The following is a 10,073-nucleotide window of genomic DNA, read 5'->3' as shown; positions in this document are numbered from 1 at the left end:
ATTCGACCGTTTGATTGAAAATTCATTTTTTTTGTGGTAGAAAAGTAATATTTTTTGGCTGAAATAAAGAATTATTTAACTTTAATTTGAAATTGTTTTATTTCGTTTCTAAAATATGCCTTCTCGGTTGAAAAGTCGTCTTTTGAATTGAAAATTCGATACTATTTGGTTTCAAAATCATCTTTGTGGGTTGAAAATTCATTTTTTAGGGTAGAAAAATAATTTTTTCGACTGAAATAAAGAATTTTTTAAATTTAAATTGAAATTTTTTTATTCCGTTTCTAAAAAATTTCCGCTTTCTTCAAAAGTCGTTTTTTTTTATTGAAAATTCATCTTTTATGGTGAAAAAGTAATCATTTTTGGCTGAAATAAAGATTTAAAAAAATTTTAATTTGAAATTGTTTTAGTACTTTTCGAGGTAGGTTGAAAATTCAACGGTTTCCTTAAAAAGTGAACTATTTCGTTGTAAACTGAATTACTTTGTTAAGGATTAAAATACTGTGTAGATAAGTAATTTTGTTGTTAGAAAATACAACTGTTTTATTGAAAATTCATCTTTTATGGTGGAAACCCAATATTTTTTGGTTTAGAGAAAGAATATTTAAATATTTAATTTGAAATGATTTTATTCCTATTATAAAAAAAAATCCTTTGACAAAATTTTTATTTTCTTTGTTCAAAGTTTACCCTATTGGTTGAAAATTCATCTTTTTAGGTTGAAAATTTTTGATCGAAATTTAACCTGTTCAACATTTACTTTTTATAGTAGAAAAGTGATATTTTTTAATAAATAAAAAATAAAATTCTGTTCGACTTTTCTATTAATTATCAGTGAAGAATGCCTGCTTCTGTTTAAAAATAAAAATGAAATAAATGAAATCGATGGTATTAATGTGTTTTGTTAAGAGTTGTTTTAATTAGGATGGGTTATTGTAGAAGAGTTGCATACTTGACACAAGACCAACATAACAAAAGGCACTCACGTCACACAGTATCCTCTCTTGTTTGCATTTGGGACTGCATGCCTGACTGGAAACCAGACAATGCTTTTCGATTATCGACTATTGTCATGTGAATCTAACACCCACAGAGAAAAAAATACCTGTCTCTCTCTCAAAAAGAAAAAAAAATGTATATATATATATTTGCTCTTTTGATAAGCGCCTCTCTCTCTCTCTCTCTCGAAGTTTAATTTGAATGACAAAGGAGAGATAAAAAGAGAGAAAGAGAGTCTCTTTATCGAAAGGCCTTCGTTCCTAAGGCCGAGTGCTCTATTTGTTCTCTTCTTTATTATTTTTCAAATGGCACTTTTTTTGCCCCTATTTTTCATCATTTTTTGTCTCTCTTTTTCAGATGGTCCATCCAAAAAGCGACACACAACGGCATCGACTTAGTGAAAGCGTTAAAACTATTCTCCTATTCAGAGCGTTAGACAAGGTATTCTAATATAATATTTATTTTAATTTGTTAACATTTATGATAAATCGAAATTTTTCCCCGTAAGAACACGAAAGATAATTTTCTAAAAAGACTTTTAAAATTATCACATTTCGATGTTTTTGAAAAAAATTTATAACTGGGGAAATAATTTGAAAAATATTTTCAAGTTCTTGGTCTCATTTTAAACGTAAGTCTCCATATTGTTTTCCTAACTTATAAGAATATTTTTATCTATCGTTTTTTTGGTTAAAAATTAAATTTTTATTCTTTTTTTTTTTTTTGTTGGAATATCCACTATTATATTTTTCGTTGAAAATTGATCTTTTTTGTTTGAAAATCCAACTATTCACTAAAAACTTTTGTACTTTTTTCAAAATTTGTCCTGTGGTAGAATAATAATCTTATTGGTGACTTATTCATATTTTTAGTTAAAAATTCATTTCTTTGGTACAAAATTTAACCATTATTTTAAAAACTGAAATATTTGGTTGAAAGTTAATGTATTTTGTTAGAAATTAATCTTCTTTGTTGAAAATTAATTTCTTCAGTTGAAGATTAGTTGTTTTTTTACTAAAAATAATAATTTTTTCTACTTTAACTATTGAATTTTTTGTTGGAAATTTTATCTTTTTTAATAGAAATTTAATTTTCTTGTTTGAAAATCCATCTGTTTCGTTGAAAACTGAACTATTTTTTCGAAAATTTATTTTATTCGTTTAAAAATTAATTTTTTACTGAAAATTTAACTATTTTGTTGAAAATTCGTTTTTTGTTTAAAACGTATTTTTCTCAAATTAAAACGTTCTACTTTTGGTTGAATTTTTTAAAAACATTTGATTATTTTATTTTTTGTTTAAAATGGGCGCATTTTCATAAAAATTCATGTATTTTTTTGGAAATTTGACTTTTTTGGTAGAAAATTAATCTTTTGGGATGAAAATTGCAATATTCGGTTATAAATAAAATTTTTTTCACTACAAATGTAAATATATTAATTTTTTTATTGAAAATTTATGATTTTTGATAGAAGTTTAATCTTCTGGGCTTGAAATTGATTAAAAAGTTAACTATTTTTTATAAATTTATGTTATTTGATTAAAAATTTATTTTTGTGCTTAACATCGAACTATTCTTTTTTTTTCTCAAAAATTTAAATATTTGATTAATGATTGAAATATTTTATTGGAAATTCCGTTTTTTGTAGATGTATTTTTCTAAAATTTAATTATTCTATTTTTAATTGAAAATTTATCTTTTTGGGTTTGTAATTTATATATTTTGGTGAAAATTTGTTTTTTTTTTATATAGAAAATCAATCTATTGGGTTGAAAAATGCAGTGTTTGGTCGAAATTTTAACTATTTAGTTTAAAACTCATTTTATTTGTCAAAAAATGATTTTTTTTACTAAAAAGTTAACTAATCTGTTTTTGGCTAAAAGTTTATTTCTTTGGTAGAAATTTTTTTTTTTAGTTAAAAATTCATTTTCTAACCTTTTAGCTGTAACTTATATTTTTAATTGAAAGTTTATCTTTTAGTTAAAAATTCATGTATTTTTGGTTTGAAAATTTTATCTTTAGTGGAAAATTAATTCTTTTGTTTCAAAATCTAACGATTTGATTAAAACTTCTTTTTTTTGTAAATTCATAATTTTAGTTAAACATTTATTTCTTCAACTCCTTATTTAGCTATTCCCTGACTTGTAGAAAATACATATTTTTTGATAGAAATTTCATCTTCTTGGTTAAATATTCATTTTTTTATTATTAAAAATTTAACTATTTTGTTGAAAATTAGTTTTTTTGTTGTTGAAAATTTATTTGTCTAACTGAAAATTTAACTATTCTTTTTTTCTGAAAATTTATATTTTTTAGTTTAATATTCGTGTATTTTATTTAAACTTGGACAGGTTTGGTAGAAAATTAATTTTTTGTTGAAAATTTAACTATTTGGCTAAAAATTGCACTATTTCGTTAAAAATTCATTTTATTTCCTTAAAAATTCAATTTATTTCGTTGAAAATTAATTTTTACTGGAAACTTAATTCTATTTTTTGGGAATCATTTATTTCTTTGGATTGAAATTTACATATTTTGTTGAATATTATTTATATTTTCTATAATGTTTTTTTATAACTGAAAATTGGACTATTCTATTTTTGATTGAATTTTTTTTTTGTGCTAGAAAATTAATCTTTTGGATTGACAATTCAAATGATTGGTTAAAAATTAATTTTTTGGTTTGTTGAAGAGTCATTTTAGTTAAATCATTTCTTTGCTTGAAAATGTAACTTTTTTGTTGAAAACGCGTCTTTTTTCTAGGTGGAAGTGAATTTATTTTACTGAAATTTCAATTTCTCCATTTTTGTTTAAAAACGCATCTTTTTTAGTTGAAAAATTATTTAGGATGAAAATTCAAATTTTTGTTTGTTAAGAATTTATATTTTTCAGTTAAAAACTCAACTATTATGCTGAAATTTCGACGTTTTGGCATAAAAATTCAATATTTTGTGTGGGATTTTTTGTTGAGGATTCAACTAATTTGATGGAATCTTGCATTTTTTTATTTAATCCAACTGATTTTCGTTAAAAATGAAAATATTTTTTTGGTGATCATATCAACTATTGCAACTTTTTTGTGCCAAACTTTACTTTAGAATAGAATTTAAGATAAAAATTCTAAAAATTTCTCAATAAATAGGAAAAATATAGTATGGAGTCTCGCTTGTTGATTGAGATAAAGAATTTGAAAAAAATGTTAATTATTTCTAAAGTTATTGAAATTTTCTCATTGTTTTTAGTGTTTTTAATGAAACAAAAAGAACTGAAAATGCACAAAACTAGTTCTTCGAGCTTGATTAAATTTAATTAAATTTGGTATTTTTTTTTCATCTCAGGAGCAAATGTGTGATGTGCTCGATGCGATGTTTGAAAAGACCGTCAATCCTGGTGATTATATCATTCGACAAGGAGACGACGGAGACAATTTTTACGTAATCGAAAGGTAAATTTGACTTCTGGATTTTCTATTAAGTAAATTTGTAATTCTTATAAAATTTAGGGTGGCCGAAAGTCAGGAAAATCAGGGGAAAGTCAGAGAATTTTTTTTCAAGATAATCACTGATTGTCACTTTTTAAAATGAAAAGATCCCTTTAATCACTTTTCTTAAAATAAATTCACCGATGGGTGAATCACCTTTGACTTCAGGTCTATAAATATTTCTGAATTGACAAACTTTTAAAAAATGATTAAAAAATTACATTTGAAAAATATTTAAGGATATTTTTTAGGGTGTTTTTAAGTCTTCAAGGATTTTTCAAGAGCTTTACCAAATTTCCAGGGATTTCAATTAAAAAGAAATGATTTTTGGGTATTTTTTTAAATTCTAAGAAATTCCAAGAGTTTCTCTAAGCTTTTAAACGATTTGAAAGGATTTAAAATATTTCAGACTATTTTAAAAGATTCCAAAAAAAAAAAATTTGAACAGATTTCAGTCTTTTAAAGCGATTTCAATATTTTTCAAAAATAGATTTTAGAGTATTTTTTAAATTCTAAAGAATTTTCGAGAGCTTTTAAAAGTTTTCAAACGATTTCAAAGGGTTTGAAACATTTCAGAGAATTTTATAAGATTCCAAGGAATTTTATAAAAGATTTTAATCATTTCAGGGATTTAAGAGGATTTAAAAAATTTGAGGGTATTTAAAAAAAATTCCAAAGAATATTGAAGGGCTTTAAAAAATTTCAAGGAATTTGAAAGGACTTTAAATATTTGAGAGTATTTTTTTAAAAACGTCAAGGAATTTTCAAGAGCTTTAATAGATTTTAAGATATTTCAATTTTTTAAAAAAGATTTTATGGTATTTTTTAAAATTCCAAGAGATTTTCAAGAGTTTTTACAGCTTTAATAAAGTGATTGGAATTTCAATGTTTAAAAAAAAAGATTTTAGGGTATTGTTAAAATTCTAAGGAATTTTCGAGAGCTTTTAAAAGTTTTCAAAGTATTTTAAAGGATTCGAAATATTTTTGGGTATTTTAAAAGTTTCCTAGAAATTTTGAATTGATTTCATTAATTTAATGATATTTCAAAGAATTTGAAATATTTTAGGGTATTTTTTTGTAATTCCAAGGAATTTTCAAAAGACCTTCAAAAAATTTCAAGGGATTCAGTCGATTTAAAAGGATTTAAATGATTTTAGGGTATTTTAAAAGATCCCAAAGAAGTGTGAACAAATTTCAGTCATTTAAAGGAAATTCAAATATTTTTCAACAACAGATTTTAGAGTATTTTTTAAATTCTAAAGAATTTTCGAGAGTTTTTAAAAGTTTTCAAACAATTTCAAAGGGTTTAAAATATTTCAGAGTAATTTAAAAGATTCCAAGGAATTTTTGAACATATTTGAATCATTTAAGGGGTTTAAGAGGATTTTAAAAATTTGAGGGTATTTTTAAAAATTCCAAACAATTTTCAAGGGCTTTAAAAAGACCTTAAATATTGGAGAGTATTTTTAAAAAATGTCAAGGAGTTTTCAAGAGCTTCAATAGATTTTAAGATATTTCAATTTTTTTGAAAAGATTTTAGGGTATTTTAAAAAATTCCAAGATATTTTCAAAAGTTTTTACAGCTTTAAGAAAATGATTGGAATTCTAATGTGAAAAAAAGATTTTAGGCTATTCTTAAAATTCTAAGGAATTTTCGAGAGCTTTTAAAAGTTTTCAAAATATTTTAAAGGATTGGAAATATTTTAGGGTATTTTAAAAGTTTCCAATGTATTTTTCAAAAAAGCTTTAAGAAATTGCAAGGGATTTTAAAACATTTTAAAAGATTTGAAGTATTTTTGAATATTTAAGAAGATTCGAAGACATTGTTTAATAAATTTCAAGGGTTTAAAATATAGAAAAAGATTTTCGGGTATTTTTCAAAATCCCAATGAACTTTTAAAAAAGGTTTTAAAAAATTTCAAACTATTTTAAAAGAGTTTATGCTATTTTTAAAAGTTCCAAGGAATTTTGAATTGATTTTAAAAATGTAATGAGATTTCAAATGATTTGAGGTATTTTACATTATTTTAAACGATTTTAAAATATTTTAGGTTATTTTCAAAAATTCAGAAAAAAAGAAATTTCAAGGAATAAAAAAAAATTGAAGGATTTAAAATATTTTAGGATATTTTGAAAGATTTCAAAGAATTTTTACTTTATTTCAATAATTGAAAGGGATTTCAATTTCTTGAAAATATTTCAGGATATTTTAAAAAATGCCAAGGACTTTTCCAAATAGTTAAAAAATACTTCAAGAGATTTCAAATATTTAAAACGATTTAAAAGTGATTTCAACTGATTCAAAAAATGTAGGAGATTCCAACGGATTAAAAATATTTTTGGGAATTTTTAGAAATTTCAAGAAGTTTTCAAATAATTAAAAAAAATGCTAAGGGATTTTAAAATATTTTAAAGGATTAAAATTTTTAAAAAATCTTCAAAATGTTTCAAAGGATTTCAAATATTTTAGGCAGTATATAAATATTTTACAAATTTTTTTTAATCATTTGAAGGAATGTTAGATTTTTAAAGATTTCAGGATATTTTAAAATATTCCAACGAATATTCATTTAATTTCAAGAATTTGAGGCTATTTTTTAAAAATGGCAAGGAATTTTCGAGATAAATTAGGTTTAGAAAAGAAAGTGTGTTAATAAAGTATTATTTTATAATTATTTTTGGTTTGACAATTTATTTTGAATTTAAAATGTTTATTATTTTGTTAAAAATTCAAGAATTTTCTTTCTGGTCATTGTTTTTGGTTGAAAATTCTTATTTTTATATTTGAAAGTACACTATTTTAGGGATGGCTCCCGGATCGGGAAACCGGCGATTTTTTGAGATTGGACAATACCGGGAAATGAGAGTGAATTTATTTTTTGACCGGAAATTGGACAAATTTGAGAAGAAAAATCTGTCCAAGTTCGATTTTAACAATTTTTTAAAACAATTAGTTTAATTAGCTTAACCAAATGTTCCATTTGAGATTTTTATTTTTAAGCGTACATTTTTAATTTAAAAGCGTTTGAAATTGAAAACATTTGATAAAAAACATTTTTATTTGATAATAAAAAAAATATAAAGTATAAAAATATAAGTATACAAAATGTAAATAATTTGAAACTTAATTGTTTTAAATAGAAAGCCTTGAATCGTTAAAATTTCGAGGAGCTTTTAAACATTGAACGTCACGATTTTAATTTTTCGATTTAAAAAATTATTAATTTGTAAGTTAAATTGTTGGCTAGGAAAATTGAGAATGATTTTTTATTTTGAAAAATTATTTTAAATTCGCATAATTTTAAAAGATATTTAGAAATTATGAAAAACTTGTAATAATAATTTTAAATTTGAAAAAATTCGAAACAACATGTAGATTTTTCAAGACTTTGAAATAAAATGTTGAAGCTTTTTAACGCTATCAAATTATTTAAAATTAAAATAATTCAATTTTTAATGTTGAAAATGTTTCAGTTAAAAAATTTTAATCGTACACGATTTATGGTTAATTGGTTGAAATAATATAATTCAAGTTCTTTAAAATTAATTGATTGATTCTTCAATTTAGAGCACTGAAAATGATAACATGAATTTATATTTTTGAAACTGAATCTGAATCATTGAAGTCTACAATTTATAAAATTTTTAATTTTTTAGTTTGAATGCATTTAATGTAAAATTGTTCAATTGAAAAGTGTTACTACTTTACATTTTATAATTGTAATTTATTGAGCATTTGAATATAAAATTTTGGAATTAAAAAACTTTTAAACTTCAATTTTAAAAGTTTAAATTTTTATAAATAAGTTAGAAATATTTTTATAAATAATTTGAAAAGGTTGCGAACCGGGTAAAAACCGAGAAGTTGATGAAGGAATTTTATATTTATTTAATTAATTCGAAGGAATTTTAAGGAATTTAAAATACTTTTTCAAATGATTTCCAAAGATTGCAGAGGATTTGAAATATCTTAGGTTATTTAAAAAAGATTTAAATCATTTACAGTGTTACCAAAAGAGTTTAAATATTGTAGGGTATTTTAAAAAATTTTCAAGCAAATGTGAAATTCTTTTACAAGTTTCAATGGATTTCAAAAGATTTCCAAGGTTTTTAAATATTTTAGGGTATTTTATAAATTTCAAGGAATTTTCAAGAGCTTTACAAAATTTCCAAAGATTTCAAAAGATTTTAAAGGATTTTCAATATTTTAGGGAATTTTAAAAGATTCTAAGGATTTTAAATTAAATTTTTATAATTTGAAGGGATTTAAAAGAATTTGACAATATTTAGGATATTTAAAAAGTTTCCAATTTTTAAAGAATATTTCATTAATTTAATTTATTGGGATTTCAAAGAATTTAAAATATTTTACGGTTCTTTTAAAAATTCCAAGAAAATTTCAAAAGAGATTTAAAAAAATGTAAGGGATTTTAAAAGCTTGAAAAGGTTTTGGATTATTTTAGGGCATTTAAAAAGTAATTTAATGATATTTAAAAGGATTTCAAATAGTTTAGTTACAAGATATTTCAAAAGATTTGAAATATTTTAGGAAATTTCAAAATTTTACAAGAATTTAAAAATGGATTTTAATAATTCGAATGGATTTAAAAGAATTTGACTATGTTTAGGGTATTTTAAAAGATTTTAAGGCATTTCCAAGCGATTTAAACGATTTCAAGAGATTTAAACGAGTTAAAAGGATTTTAATTAATTTAGGGCATTTGAAAATTTTCCGAGGCGTTTTGAATTTATTTAATTAATTTAATAGGATTTCAAAGGACTTGAAATATTTCAGGGTATTTTCAACATTCCAAGGAAGATTCAAAAGAGCTTTAAAAATATAAGGGAATTCAAAATATTTTTCAGGTTTTGAATTGTTTAAGGGTATTTAAAAAGTTGCCTAGGAATTTGGAATTAATTTCAGTAATTTAGTGAGATTTAAAAGGATTTTAAATACTTTCGTTACAAAATATTACAAAAGATTTTAAAACATTTGAAAAATTTCAGGGAATTTCAAAATATTCCAAGAATTTTTTTATTGAGTTCAATAATTTTAAGGGATTTAAGAGAATTTGAAATGTTTTAGGGTATCTGAAAAGATTCCACGGCAAGTTCAAGAGATTCAAAATATTTAAAAGGAAAGTTTCGAAAGAGCCTTAAAAAATGTAAGGAAATTCAAAAGCTTGAAAAGTTGTTGGATTATTTTAGGGCATTTAAAATCATTCCAAGGAGTTTTGAATTAATTTCAGTAATTTAATGAGATTTCAAAATATTGTAAATATTTCAGGGAATTTTAAAAGATTCCAATGATTTTTAAATTGATTTTAATAATTTGAAGGGATTTAAAAGAATTTGACAATATTTAGGGTATTTAAAAAGTTTCCAAGGCATTTTGAATTGATTTCATTAATTTAATGGGACTTCAAAGAATTAAAAATATTTTTTTAGGACCTTTTTAAAAATTCCAAGAAAGTTTCAAAAGCGCTTAAAAAAATTTTTAAAGATTGGAAAGAATTTTGATTATTTTGGCGTATTTGAAAAGTTTTCAAGAAATTTTAAAATGATTTTCAGTAATTTAATGAGATTTCAAAGGTTT

At 22.5% G+C, this 10,073-nt stretch overlaps 1 protein-coding gene across 1 annotated transcript in view; it reads left to right on the top strand.

The window, feature by feature from the left end:
* Positions 1 to 10,073, top strand: part of LOC117177712 (cAMP-dependent protein kinase type II regulatory subunit) — a 60,416-nt gene that overhangs the window by 25,097 nt on the left and 25,246 nt on the right. Inside the window, exons 3-4 of the mRNA XM_033368628.1 lie at positions 1,354 to 1,437; positions 4,335 to 4,441. Coding sequence (XP_033224519.1) covers positions 1,354 to 1,437; positions 4,335 to 4,441 — 191 coding nt within the window. The remainder of the gene's footprint in view (positions 1 to 1,353; positions 1,438 to 4,334; positions 4,442 to 10,073) is intronic.

This window comes from Belonocnema kinseyi, chromosome 1 (genome assembly GCF_010883055.1).
Source record: "Belonocnema kinseyi isolate 2016_QV_RU_SX_M_011 chromosome 1, B_treatae_v1, whole genome shotgun sequence".
Taxonomy (NCBI): domain Eukaryota; kingdom Metazoa; phylum Arthropoda; class Insecta; order Hymenoptera; family Cynipidae; genus Belonocnema; species Belonocnema kinseyi.
This window is presented reverse-complemented; position numbering and strand designations above follow the sequence as displayed.